Source organism: Rhagoletis zephyria, unplaced genomic scaffold (assembly GCF_001687245.7).
Source record: "Rhagoletis zephyria isolate East Lansing unplaced genomic scaffold, Rhagoletis_zephyria_1.1 Rzeph_scaffold_00289, whole genome shotgun sequence".
Lineage (NCBI taxonomy): Eukaryota > Metazoa > Arthropoda > Insecta > Diptera > Tephritidae > Rhagoletis > Rhagoletis zephyria.
In genome coordinates this window covers 80,706-95,978 of record NW_016157373.1, presented here as the reverse complement: position 1 = coordinate 95,978, position 15,273 = coordinate 80,706, and the positions used below count along the sequence as shown (strand labels likewise).

General features: G+C 35.1%; 2 protein-coding genes across 2 annotated transcripts; one reads left to right on the top strand and one right to left on the bottom strand.

Annotated features, from left to right (window-relative positions):
- The first annotated feature begins 2,026 nt into the window (after positions 1–2,026).
- Nsun5 (Nop2/Sun-like domain containing protein 5) lies at positions 2,027–4,364 on the top strand. The gene is made up of 6 exons (XM_017610188.1): positions 2,027–2,231; positions 2,294–2,552; positions 3,112–3,380; positions 3,441–3,669; positions 3,731–3,957; positions 4,013–4,364. Exons 1-6 carry the CDS (start codon positions 2,103–2,105, stop codon positions 4,217–4,219), a joined length of 1,320 nt encoding a protein of 439 aa, XP_017465677.1. The 5' UTR covers positions 2,027–2,102; the 3' UTR covers positions 4,220–4,364.
- A 4,329-nt stretch (positions 4,365–8,693) lies between these two features.
- nanos (RNA-binding protein nanos) lies at positions 8,694–11,855 on the bottom strand. The gene is made up of 4 exons (XM_017610185.1): positions 11,820–11,855; positions 11,261–11,744; positions 10,363–10,829; positions 8,694–9,974 (listed from the first exon to the last, which is right to left on the bottom strand). Exons 1-4 carry the CDS (start codon positions 11,853–11,855, stop codon positions 9,708–9,710), a joined length of 1,254 nt encoding a protein of 417 aa, XP_017465674.1. The 3' UTR covers positions 8,694–9,707.
- Between the last annotated feature and the right edge of the window lie 3,418 nt (positions 11,856–15,273).

Below are 15,273 nucleotides of genomic sequence, written 5' to 3'. Positions count from 1 at the left end.
CGACAGCCGGTTCTACGTAACGGAATGACTCGGGTTTTACCCGACCAAGGGCTGTTGTTTCGGCGATCTATCCCCGTTTAGGTCGGCGAAATCCTTCAAGAGTAGAAACATCGTTTATTTTGACGGAAAAAACAAATTTGGCCTGAAAAGCTTGAACCTTCTCTTTTGGCCCCATTTTACAAATGAAAAAGTATGCTGCCAAATGCCCAGTTAACAAAACTCAATTTCGCTTGCGAGATAAAAAAGCAGAACGCAAGCGAGATTTGCAAGCATGCAAAGATGGCGTATGTCCTTAAGCCTTGCGCACACGGTGAAAGAAATACAGAAGGTGGCGCTGATTGTGATACCGCTAACGCTCTCTTGAAAATTTTTATAGAAATATGTCGTCATTTGAGATTTTGTGTATTGCCTGTGTAATATACATATACATTTAGGGCCGGTTAATCAATGTCTGATTAACACTAATCTGCGGTTAAACATCTTTATCGACGTGTTCGACTCCATGCATACAACAGGTAACGTCGATAACTATGTTTAACCGCAGATTAGAGCGAATTTCACATCAATCATCTTGTATTATCAGCATTGCCAGGTTGAAGTTTTTAACGTCATTTGGACGTTTTTTGTATTCTGTTGACGTTTTTGTGTAAAAAATTACGTTTTTTAACTTCTTTGTTACTAACGGTCGGTTGCTCAAAGCCTGGTTGCCACTAATCCCCGGTTAAACATCGTTATCGACGTTACCGACACCATCTTATATACATGGATACGAAAACGTCGATGTTAACCGATGATTAGTGTCAACCAGGCTTTGAGCAACCGGCCCTAAATCTTGTAAGTAGAACTGATTTTGAATTATTTTCTTAATAAATCTTTACAATCGACGTTTTTGACACCATGCTTATAACATGTGATCGATAAAGCAGTCGTTGTATTTAACCGGGGCTTCTACCTCCGATTTGTGCTAATCAGACATTGAACAACCGGCCCTTAGACGTTCTCGCACACAGCCTAAATATAAAAAGTCCGTGCACTGGTTGCTATGTTGACTGATGAAAACGTGCGGATATACGGTCAAACAGGGAAATTTGAGCAAAATTGTCGATTTTGATCGACAGTGAGTACAACGCTTGAGAAATACAAAAAAGTCAGTAGGGACGTCAGTGGCAAAAATACATCGATGTTTTTCTTTGATTCGATGCATCGAAATGTACATTGATATTTTTCGATGCATCGAAGGGCATATATCGATGCATCGATTTGCATAGGATTTTTCAGATAATGTTTCACAACAAAATATATTATTAGCAAAATTGTAGAAAATCTGAAATAAATCACTGCAACTGAGCTAATTATGTTTCTAATGGAACTTCTTGCAGCCATTTANAGGGCATATATCGATGCATCGATTTGCATAGGATTTTTCAGATAATGTTTCACAACAAAATATATTATTAGCAAAATTGTAGAAAATCTGAAATAAATCACTGCAACTGAGCTAATTATGTTTCTAANGTTCTCGCACACAGCCTAAATATAAAAAGTCCGTGCACTGGTTGCTATGTTGACTGATGAAAACGTGCGGATATACGGTCAAACAGGGAAATTTGAGCAAAATTGTCGATTTTGATCGACAGTGAGTACAACGCTTGAGAAATACAAACAAGTCAGTAGGGACGTCAGTGGCAAAAATACATCGATGTTTTTCTTTGATTCGATGCATCGAAATGTACATTGATATTTTTCGATGCATCGAAGGGCATATATCGATGCATCGATTTGCATAGGATTTTTCAGATAATGTTTCACAACAAAATATATTATTAGCAAAATTGTAGAAAATCTGAAATAAATCACTGCAACTGAGCTAATTATGTTTCTAATGGAACTTCTTGCAGCCATTTAAATTTTTTGGCTAAAGTCGCTTCTTTTTTTTGATCAATTGAAAAACTGGAATGATGGTTCAATGTACCGTAGATGTCAGTTTTCAAAAAACATCGATACATCGATGCATCGATACTTCGACTATTTATACATTGAGTGGAAAATTTTCGATGCATCGATGTTTTTCCGACATTCTTAAAAGTCACGTGTGAAGCAAAATGGAAGTCAATAAGTTTAATCATTCGGTGAAAGTGCCTACACAATACAAAAGAACTGCAGCTGTTTTAAAATCTGCTTTGGATCGTAAAAAATCACTGAAGTCACTAATTTTTGAAGAGAAACATGTGGTAAATTGAAAAAATGTGCATTTAATGTTTTTTTAGTGATATAAATTAATTCCTTTTGATAGCGCATGCGAGGCATGCAAGCGGTGTTAAAGCAATATATTGACAACCGAGTGGCCATTGACAACGCCATTGAACAGACAAGGCTTTTAGAAGACAACCCACGTTTATGTCCTTTCCTCTGCAAGATTCTCGTAACTGAACTAATTTTCGGACGGAAAACGTTAAACGGTGAAAGTAAACCCGTACATACTGTTCGCAATTATCGGGAAAAACTTTTTGAATTATTGGGTGCTTCAGTTAATGAATCAAGGGAAACTAAAGGCAAGGCTGTAAAGAATTCTACAGAAGGGATAAATAACACAGAATGAATAAAAGCAAACTGAATGTGACTAAAGTTTTATCGGTAGACACTGAGCGAAAGTTGCAAAACGAAGACAAAAGACGTGCTTCTCCTGAGGTGGTGGATGGTCACACTAAAGTAGTTGGCTTGCCATTGCTGAAAGACAGTAGCACAATAACATTTTTGTGGTTGATGGTCTTCAGTATTTTGATGTTTACGTTTCCTTTCGTAGCATTCTATGGTGTCCGCTCATGGCTGCGTGAATCATTTGAAATCTCCGATTTTTATATAAATTGCTGGGCTGTGCTCTCTTCAGTAGTTGTTGTAAATGCTATTATTTGTTTATACGTTTTCAAAGCAATACTTGAGGAGAACAGAAGCGATTCAATTCCGGAAAGTGAAATTAAGAAGCGGGATTAACTGCATTACTATTAGCATGCATAGTGCATTCAATTTGTTTCATCTCAACATATTGACGAATAAAAATGACTTGAAAAGATATTATATTAATATGTATTATTTTTGGCCTAAATTCCTTAGTTTTGAAGCCTCGCTATGTACGTGTTAATACAAATTTGGTCAGCTTGGCTGAAGTCTTTGAAATGTTGGCGAATGAGCAATGGCGTCGAAAAGAAAAGTCTGACTTTGAATCTTATAATGATTTCTTAGCCGCTATCGCTTCACTTGGGGAGGATGAATACATAGAGGATATACATTTAGACGACCTTTTGATATTCCACTCTAAACAGAAGCATTACTGGGCGTGCCATCAGTTTGTCAAAGATAAAAAATTAATGCTTCAGGATAAAGTAAGCCATCAAAGAGTCGTTGCTTTTTATAAATTTCTAGATAAAACATTTGACTTTCAGGGTACTTGCCTGGTAGCGGAGCTCCTGCGCCCACCACCCGGTTCCATTGTACTTGACTTGTGTGCAGCACCGGGAATGAAAACAATACATGTTAGTAATGTTATGAAAAACAAAGGGACTATTTACGCTATTGAGCAGAGCTCAGATCGCTACCGACTACTATGTAACATGACTCAATCTGCCGGCTGTGAAATAGTCGACTGCATTCATGCGGACGCATTAGCTATTGGTAAAGTTAAATATATTTATGTACTTAGGTGTCTGGTAAATATTAAGATTTTAAACTCCAGATAGCACCCAATGCCCAGGCGTTGAGTACATACTCGTGGATCCATCATGCTCCGGTTCTGGTATGCAAAATCGGATGTCGTTAGATCCAGATGAAAAAGATCCTAGACGCTTGAAACAGCTAGCTGGTTTACAAATCAAAATGCTATCGCATGCCTTAAGTGCATTTCCAAATGTGAAACGCATTGCATACTCTACATGTTCTCTATTTGAAGAAGAGAATGAACAAGTTAAGTGGAATAGAACACAGCTTTTGAACACTAATATTTACGATTTTTACTTAGGTGGTTCAGCGTTGCCTTCAATTAAATCCACAATTCAAGTTGCTAAGTGGTAAGAAAGCCTTGCGCAATAAATGGAATCATGTCGGTAATGCTTCCTATAAGAAGATTGGTAAAAATTGTCTTTACACCCGGCCAGACCAGGACCACGCTGACGGAATATTCATAGCAATATTTGAAAAACAACGCATAGACGATGATACAGAGTAATATCTTCAAATGAATTCATACAATTAAAATATTATTTTTCTAAAATGTGAATGGAAATGTATACATATGTATATATGTATGTATGTAAGCGGGATCCATCTAGACCTTTGTTGTTTTAATTTTAAATAAAACACTTAAAACTGGATGTCAGAATCTTTATTTTTACCCAAAAGAAAAATCTCTGACATTAAGATTAAGTTAGAAGACAAAAAATCAATTGTATTTTGAAGCCACTTGAATCTCACCATATTTTACTCAAATTTAATTCGAAATTTCGATGACAATTATTGAATATTTATAACTTTAGTACCAAGTTCGAAATGTGGGTTTATACGGTTTTCGTTATATAATAATCTAAACTTTTATAAAAGAGTATCATACTAAATAAACAAAACTGACCAAAATGTCGTTGGCTTATTGTCGGGACCTGATTTTTTCGTGGCGCCCTGAATACAGTCAAACTTCGATATATTTCGAAACCCTGCATCTGTGGACCGATTTAGATTATATTGATAATATGTCGACCCCTATCTGCGAGTTTATCGTAAGCGACAAATTATCGAAAACAATTTTCTTTTTCAAATAGGTTACAAATACTAGTTACAACTTCCTACAAAATCACAGTATTTTGGCCTTATTCATAAAAAATAAAGTAGGTTTAAAGAGCCTTTATAAATTGACGTTTTCATACATTTTTCAATTTATAAACCTTTTATAAGGCTACTTTATTTTTTATGAATAAGGCCATTTGAATATATACCGTTACGAAAAAGAGCAAAATGAATTTTATCGTTGCTTTGTTTTACAATTTCTCGTTCCTACAATTTTATCGTAAGCGACACTGTAGGAGCGTTCCTTATCTCCCAGAAATAGTCAGAAAAAGTCCGAAGTAGTCAGATTTAGTCCAAAAAGCGTTCCTTAACTCGGAAATGACAGCAAAAATGAGAGAGCAACAGTCAGTGAGAGTGACTCTCATCAGTCCGAAGTAGTCAGATTTAGTCAGAAGAATTTTTTCTGGCAAAATCCTGAAAAGTGTCAAACTCAANTGTTGATGCCATTCTTTGGACTAAAAATTTGGTTTTTTGCGTTCCTTTACTTTTCATGTTATTCTCTTTTAGTGAGCGCATTTGGCTTACGCTCTGGCATTTTGACACTTTTCAGATTTTAGTCCAAAAAGATAAGGAATGAACCTATTGTAAATAGCAGTTTGAACCATGATAAAAACATTACAAGGTAAAATCATTGAGAGGCAGTCTGACGTTTTCAAGCAATATAATAGGAGAATTCAATCTCAACCCTGCAAACATATTCCCCAGCAAACATTTGGGAGACATAAATGAGTATTTAAGGAGTCCTATTTCGGAGCCATTATGATCATAATGAGCTCATTTAAGAGTCCGATATGAGGGTGTTTCCCTTCCTCCGAAGGTCGACTTATTTATATATTTAAACGCCAATCGGCTTTATACATAATTAAATAATTGACTAAAAAAGTAATAACAAACGTGTGTGATTGTGGTCGCTTTAACAGAAAAAAATCAAAACGATATGAAATGATATTGCAATGTAACATATAAAATATAATTCAGAGAATTGCGAGACCCTCAAAAGAAATTTACATTCGGTGCATGTTGGTTGACAAGGTTCGCTATCCTGTTGTATGGACCAAAGGCGACGTAGTTCCCATTTGCCTGCACAACATCTAGTAGCCTTCTAGTTCGGAGATCAGCTCTATAGGGTAATAAATCTGAACTGCTCCAGTATTTCTGGTGAGTCAGTCAGCCCATTGACGACTTTGTAAACGTTCCCACGATAGTCGGGTCTACGTAACCGGAACGACCCAGATTTATATTTGGCCAAGGACTGTCACTCCAGCAACACTCCCCAAAAACTCTTTGGGGAGCTTGTATGCTGCTACAACAACAACAACAACGACTTTGTAAAAGAACGATAGATCCGCCATTTGCCTTCTGCTACATAGAGTTTTAATGTTGTTCCTGAGATATACATCATTGACGTCCATTATGCTTTCGACGCGCGAGTGATACAGCAAAAACTTGCAGAACTTTCGTTGAAACTTTTCAACGTTGTTGGTTTGTTTTTTCGGTATATGGTGCCCAGGCAATGAAACCATATTCTAGTATTGGTTGGACGAAGGTCGAGAAGAGTCTGAGGAGGGTTTTTACATCCTCGAATTCCTTGCCAAATGATATGTGGTTGATGTGATCAGAAAAATACAGTTTATCGTCAATCATCACCCCCAAGTCCATTATGGTACTGACTATCTGTACACACAGATAATAGTTGGCGGGCATTCGATTATGACGTCGGTTGCAGTTTATTCATCGCACTCCACTCTTCTAGTTCCGAGATATCCTCCTGAAGAGCCTCCATGCCGTGATTGTTACCTATTGCTCTGAATAGTTTCATATCATCGGCATATAACAAGTACTCGGATTTAAGTTTCACACCTATGTCGTTTATAAATATGCTGAACAGAACTGGTCCCAGATCCTTGTGGTACACCAGATATAACATCAAACTCATTTGACGGATGACAATTGGCACGGACTTGCACACGTCTGCCATATGAGCTTAAATTCATACATCAAATGAGCCTCAATATGAGTCGTATCGGACTCTTATTGGCCTCCTATACGGCTCATTTTGGACTCTTTAAAAAAATTTTAACTTGCTACACCTTAATGCAATCAGCTCTTTTCCGCATCAAAATTGCCATTATGCAATTACTGCTGCAATCACTAAGAGCAGCGTGGTTCGCGTAGTGGTGTCTTTTTGGAAACTCTTGCTTTGCCAACGGGTTATAAGATTTAAAAACAAATCAGAAAGATGAAAAACCGATACCTAGCGGGGCTTATATTTCTATTGTATGCTCTAGTATAGAAAAAATTGCAACTGAATTCGAAATTGCCATCTTAACTCCATCCAATTGGATTCACACTTTTGAAATTATTTCATTTTACCGTTTATCTTCTTTCAAATTGTTTATAAGATTTTGGTTTGTCACTTTTACTTATTCATAACTTTTGCACTTCAGTCTTCTTTTTATAAAATGGCAGTCTTTGATTTTAATCGCTAGATTAAAGGTTTTTGTTCAGCAATTTTTTCTCCAATAACTAGGTTTAAAACACTCGACGAGTCGAGAAATATAACTGATTTCGAAATTCGCCAAAGCATCCATAATATAAAGATTTTGACACTGGTCAAGGATTAAAAATTAAATTTTTTCTCATTCTTTAAAAAACGTCAAAAATACTAAATAGTGGCGGCCGCTGTGGTGTTGTGGTAAGCAGTGCGCGCTTCCACTCCGCAGGGCCTGGGTTCAAGCAACATCCATCGTAAAAAAATGTAGGACAAATGTAACAACGGTCGCCCCTCGGCAGGCAATGGCAAACCTCCGAGTGTAATTCTGCCATGAAAAATAAAAACATCTTAAGTGCCATTTTACCTTTAGAAAGCTAGTATTCAAAAACGTTTTTGTCCATTTTAAACAAAATAAATTTTTACACTGCTTAAGGGAGAGTTAAAAAAAACTCGCCTTTATTGTCGCTTACGATAAAATCGGTCGATATATTACTTACATGAAAAGTAATATCTAACTCCACAAAAAAATATGCCGGTGGGTGGCGTAGGAGTCGGGCTATTTGGAAAACCCGTATATATGGTCCGATTGGTTGTGGCTATTTTTCCATTGTTTGTTTAATGTTTACCATATAAGTCCAAATTTTTTTACAACAAAGTTTTTATTAGGATTTTCTAGAAAAGTTTTAGGTATGCCCATTAAATTATAGCTTAAGTAGCTAAGAATTCGCGTTGAAATTAAATAATTTTGATAATTTTTTTTTTGGTGTTATTATTTTATTCCATACAAAAAATTGTATAATGGGCTATAAAATTGCATACCTTTTCTAGAAAATCCTAATGAAAAGTTTGTTGTTGTTGTAAAATTTTTCTAGTAAGTTTGAAATTTGGGACTTATCTTGTCAGATAATGAGCTGTATTTTTATTTAAAAAATAAACATTAAACAAAGAGCTTTTGGACGCAGGCGGAATGGTTGGGCGCACTGCTAACCACTACACCACAGTGGCCGCCAATATAATAATAACATACATCTTTTTGCCTTTTTAAACAACGTAAGCTAGTCTGACAAATACAAAACAGTAAAGGAATATTTTATAATTGGACCACACCTTCAACAAACGTGGAATATATACGGCCTCATCGCGAATTCCATGTGAACAAACATTCCCAAAAACGATTTGTTCACATGAAGTTGACGATACGGCTGATAAATAGTATTTACATACACATGCATGTGTACATAGTAAATATTAGGATTACAGTTATACCAACTGCGATTTTAGACAAACCGTAACCTTACCAAATTAGTGAAATTATAGAACCAATATTTAAAGCATATTTTTTAAATTAGTTAACTACGGTATGAAATGATTCAACACAAAATCAAGGATTCTTATTTATTTTTAAATGTTTATTTGATTATATTGTTTTTGTAACTCTTCAATATTTAAAAGTTCACCATAAGTATATTTCACATATGCTGGTATGTAAAATAAAAATTGTACTTAAAGCTACAACGTAATCCAACATCCAGCATTAATTATTTACTAACTACACAAAAAAAAAACCGAAAGTTCACGTGGGTATAGATTGAACAATAAATTTCAAACGTTTTTCGTAATTTAAAAACGATATAATTTAATATAAGAAGTTATCTATTAAAAATATGTTTCAATATACCAAATTGCGTGATGTTAAGAATTCAGTTACAAATATTATACGCAATACTTGAATACATAAATCGAATCGAGAACAAATTAATTCTCAAATAATATTTACGTAAATTATCGTAATTCAACGCAAGTAGATGAACTAGCTCTATAGCTATTTAAAAATAAATACTGAGGATGATTTGAGTTAGTACCATAATTAATTTCTGTTCCTTTGCAATCGGTAAAAGTAAAATCGACACATTTCAAATTGGTTAAAACACATTGTTCACAATTAAAATGTCTTTCATTTCGATATTTTAAAATTATTGTGAGCAGTGTACTTTATTTCACTGTACACTTAAAAGTCAATAGAAGATAATATAGCTCATACTTTAACGTACATAATTTTTCTTGTACAAATACTTAAAAACTACATTTACTAAAAAAGAAAAGTCGATAAGTAAGAAAAAATTAACAAATCTTCGTGAGCAATAAAAAGGAGACTATGTAATAAATTCGCATAATTTCCAAAATGTAATTTTATTCTAAATTTTTGGGGATCTTTCCAAGATACTTTTTCTTTTCATACTTATGGTAGTTTCTTCAATTAGCTTTTGAAATTTAACTCCCTTTTAAACACAATTTTTGTTCAAAAAAAAAAAAACGTGTTATAAGGGCAGATCAATTTAAAAGTTACTTGAGAAAACAATATATAAAGTTTTTATATAAATATCTACGCTTTCGTTCCATGCTTATAATAAGAGCTTTTTGCTAAACGTAAGGATTCTGCTTTAACAGCGTCTTCCATTGTAATAATAGGCTTTTGTGGACAGTATTTAACAGTATGTGCTTTATCACCGGATGCCTTGCAAATTGGGCAGACATAAGTGCGCAGCTTCGGACATAGTACTCGACCGAGGGAATCGCGAACTGCATGGCTCTTCACTACAGCTTCTGGTTCATGGTTGTTTTCACAGAAGACACAATGCTTTACCGCAGCCTGAAAAATATAATTCAGTTTTACTTAAACAAGAACTAGCCAATGTTTTAAGCGGTGATGGGCAAACGCTGCGCGCTTTTTGAGCTTTTTGTGCTTTCAATGTACTACCCCCCTCACCTTTAGTTCATACACTTCACACTTCCAGTTCATACAATCCCGAAGTAGAAATATTTCAAACTATATGAACCATGATAAATAAATAAATATATATATATATATATGCTGTTTTTACCATGGTATGAACTAATGGGCAGGGTAGTATTTCGAACTACACGCCAAAGATTAAATCTCTAACAGTTTTAAAGCACGGTCCAGTCGTTATTTGGCTAAATAAAACATTAACTTGCTTAAGCAAAACAAGAAAACGAATGATGTGTATTTTACTCACAATTTTGTCAAATTTTGTACACCCATAGCGTTTTTGCAGTTTCTTTATGTTTTGGCTGTTATATTCGATGTTCGCAGCAGCTGCTGCAACAGTTGCTGCATGGTGTTGGGCGGCTTGCGAAGTAATCCCACTGCCCAAAAAAGGCGACGGAGTGTGAAAATGCAACTTCCACAAGTTTTGATTTAAACAGTGCGGATTAAAAATAGCTGCGCTATTATGGTTGTTGGGAATAGTATTACCACTACCTGCGTTACTTGTTCCAACATTTATTATATTAGAATTCAAATTGCTTTCGACACCATTATTGTAGTTATTATTCGAACTATAATACTGGTCAATATGTGATGAAGTTTCCACCGAATCATTTCCATTTCGATAGAGATTCGATTCATCTGTCACATATCCATTACAATAGAAGTCTTGCATTACATCATCCACCAAAGAATCCGTATCATGTTTAATAGGATCTATTAGAATCAAGACAGATACATATATATAAGAATATGCCATGATTAATTATTGAATCATGTGAATATGCTGCATTTTAATTTTTTTTTTTTTCAACTTACATACTTCAACAACGATAGAAGTATTTATTTCATTAATTTGACCAGCTGGCCAAATTGTATATCTCCAATTGGCATATTCATTTTGGTTTGTATTTACAGATTTATAAAATCCAATTAGAGAATATGTAAATATGTACATACATATGTAAATATGTACATACATATGTACATATAAAGATAGATTTATGTCGACAGACAGGCGCCATTGACGGCGCCAAGCGACTACTACCCGTTACAGAAAACATTTTACACTTTAATTAGCCCGAGGGTTGAAATTATTATATCACCTTGAAAGCCTCTTATGCATATTTTTTATATTTTATAATTACCATTTCTATACTTGCAAGCAGCCAACATTGCAAACATTTTTAGGGATTTTGATATCTCGTTTTTTTGTTGATTTTGGGCCAATGTGGCTTTAGACGTTCTATATGGTTCTTTATGTTGGATATTAAAGTTTTCGTCGAATTTGCTAAATTCTTGAGACTGATATGTATTTTTCTTTCCCATAAAACCTGAATGTAGTGCCGTGTCTGTTACAGATATTCCGTTGCCAATATTAAAATATCCATAACTATGTGGTTGCGGCTGTGACATAGTTATAGGACTAGCGTTGCTGGGACTTGGCGTCGAAGAAAGCAATGGTAATGGAATTGAGTTTATCAAATTAGGCGAAAGTTGAAACATGGACGTTTCTAAAGACGAAGGTGAGATACTCTTTAGTCCATCAAAGGTGCTTGTAGTATCCAGATGCATTTCCTGCATGCACTTAACGTCAAGAGATCCAATTTCCAAGAACGAAGCAAAATGGTCCTTTTAGGGAGTATTTAGCAGTATTCATTAAGGTTATGTTATTGAATAAATAACGGGTATTTCACTTTCTCTTACCCTTTTAAGATCTACATCATTGTGCGTGCGTAGCATGATTTCAACTCCAAAGCAGACTCTTGCTCTAGATGCCCGTTATTTTTTTTACTTTTCACTTCACTTCACTTGCTCAACCAAGAAATTAAAACATATTACCATTACGCACTTATAACTTGCAAGTACTTTTAATTTGCCTCTAGAATTTAGGTTTTTAGGGCAACCAAAGTTTCTCACTCCAATAAATTCTTTACTCAAAATACATATTCTGTTGATTCCACGAATTAAATGTTTGTTTTTGTATTTTCCAATTGAAGGCACATGCTAACGGTTTTTGTTATGTCGTACAGGGTGTTCGTAAATCAAAGAAATTGTATAAGTACCAAGTGGCATTTTATTTACTTCAACGTTTGGCATCTCTTATAGGGAATTTACATGAGGCGATTTTTAGTTTAAAGCAACAATCGCCTGGTGTAAACGGCCTTTCAACTAATCGCTTTCAATGAAGTTGGTCGGCTGCCTACTTTCGTTCAACTTTTGGTTCAACTAATCGCCTGTGAAAGGTGAATCATGTAAATTCCCTGTTAGGGTTCCCATTCCCAATACCTGCAAACATGCAAACAACCGGCCGTCTTCATCTCCTTTTAACCGGCTGTCTCGCACGCGTTCTCACCCCTATTCTGCAATACTTTCGTATTTACGAATCGTAGAAATGGTATGCTGCTATCCGAAATTCGTAACAATGGCATACCTAAAAACGAACGAGTAATAAATTGACAGCGTTTTTGCGTAATTTTGTACGTAACCATTCTGCGTCGCAAGCGAAATAAAAATTAGTCAAAAAGATGTAAGTCGATGTGTGGTTTATTTGAACGAACTAAAAGATTTGTTGCCCTTTATAGAGAACCTTGGGTACGGTTGTTATTCGCACAAGGTTTTTCAGTTGTTGTGTCCAAACGCATGACCCGAACCTAAAAGCTTTAACATACACGTGTAGTCAAAGGATTAAGCTTCAATTTAACACCCCTGTTCTGCAATTCTTTCGTATTCGGATTTTGCTACGAATCGTAGAAATAGTATGCTGCAATCCGAACCGTATTTTCGAATTTTCGAAATTCGTAACAATGGCATGCCTAAAAACGAACCAGTAAGCTTTTTTTCGTAATTTTGTACGAAAAAAATTCTGTGTCGGAGGCGAAATAAAAGATGTAAATCGATGTGTGTTTGCAAGAAATATTGGTGGTGTTCATTTAAACAGATAAGTTTGCCTTTCGCATATACGTATATTTTTATCCACTGCTTTATATATTTTCGGTTGTTCGGCGTGGCCGAAGGCAGAAGCAAGCGCAACAGGTGGTGGACCTAACAAAGTCCATGGCCCGTAGTTATAGTCAAAATAAAGTCGACTTTAAAGTTAAAAGCAGGTTTTTTGACAGATATCCCATTGAAAGTTATGTCAAAAAGCTGCTTTTAACTTTAGAGTCGACTTTATTTTGACTATAACTACGGGCCCATGTTTTCAATGGCTTGGAAGAAGTTATTGCATTAACTGGATTGAGAACCAGTTCTTCAGGCATAGGAGTAGTTCTGGCTTGTGGTTCAACAATTTAACCAGAAGCTGACATATACGCGCCCATGGTTACTATGCCCGACAGCTCCGCATGTCTTTGTGAAATCATTCCCATAGCGCCCGCTTACTCTGCTGCTATAATTGCAAATGCAATAGAATCCATAGTTTCCTCCAAAATATGTAAAATCAAACAATTTTACTATAAATAAGCACTTCATGAGTGTTTTTTTAATTCCTTTCCACTTTGTTTTCCTTCATTCAGCTATCTTCGAAAAACAACTGATAGCTGGCAATGCTGCACATGTTTCCGCAAGGGTTGTAGCATGTGGATTTTTCGTTTTTCGTAGCTTAGCTACGAATCACGAATTACGAAAATTCGGGTTCTACAATAAGGAGGAAAATTCATGTAAACTTTGGGTGTGAATTGAGATTTTGAAATAACACCCGTAATGCAAAATACTTGCGATTGTAATTTAGAGCTGTAAAATGATTGAATCTGTAGGATCGGCATTCACTTGGCATTCGTTTCAAAATTTTGATTGTTTGGTTGTATAAAAAAAACCTCATTCCTGAGTGGCTTAAATTATTTTGAAACAAAAACAAACGTAATCTGTTATTGAATGGCGGAGTTCCATTCAGTATAGAATGTGAATGTAACAAAAGTATTCGCAATCATCGTGATTGTAAATTTTGGTTGAATGCAACCAGTTTTAGTAATTCATTACTACACTGAAAAATATGCCTTGACACTAGAAGAAAATCTGTATAGGAGAAAATAGTCGTTTTACTTCTGCCTTTCTACTACTGCTACAATTTGGCAAAGACGGCCGGTCATAATGCGAACATCGGCTCTGCCTTCACTCTTGGGGCTTAAAATCTTTCAAGATAAATTGAACAAATTTTAATTAACATTGGAAATTTTAAAATAATTAAGGAATGCATTTTCCGTAAATTATACGTACAAAATAAAAATATTTTCTTGCGTCATAATAAGCGTTCAGCACAAAAATTATGCAAATACTGACGCGATAAATATTGAGCATGTAGCATTCGTGCGCGGTCCATCAATCCATCAATATATCGTGATAATTACTGACCGTGAGACAGAGCCCTGTCGATCTTGGTTATAAGACTGTTATATACGTATGTTTATGTGTACGGGACCGAGGCGAGAATTTTTAGCTGTTTCCTTGACGACAGCGTTTTGAAAATAAAATTGACTATCAAGTTGCATACAGTCTACGATATATCTGTCAATTCAAATAAATTTCGACAAGCAGTATGTGTGATCAATTTGACTGCAAGTTCACGATTGTGTAAACACACCGAACCCAAATTAAAATTGTCATATAGTGTGAGTCCGGCAGCGTTAACCTTTGACAGTTCTGATCAGTGTTGCCATTATGTATCACTTTTTTAGCTCCAGAAAGTTTAAGTTGTATTTGGTATATATAAGCCAAAACTTTAGCGTTGATAATTTGGAAAATTTCGAGATGCAGTGTATCCACCATAAACTCTTGGATCTAGGTTAAAGAATTCAAAAATTAATTAAAAGAAAAACCTTTTTCTGATAGCGCGGATTTTTTTAAGGAGAGCTTGAAGTAAACTTTCCAAAAAAATTTTGCGAAAAAAGTATTCAATACAAATATCTGAAATTTCAGACTTAAACAGTTTGTAAAGTATTTTTAGTTCATTGTTATAAGTGCCATAGCACCGAATTCGAAATATATGCACATTATTTTGGTTTTAAAAGATTTTTTCAGCACTTAAACCTATAAAATTCGTTGTTTTTATTGAAATTGCCGAAAATGTAAAACCAACCTTACGTAAATAAAAGCTCTTCATTTTAGCTACTATTAGCTCTTATTTTCGATCGTTTTAGCTCCAAACGAAATATATCTGGCAACA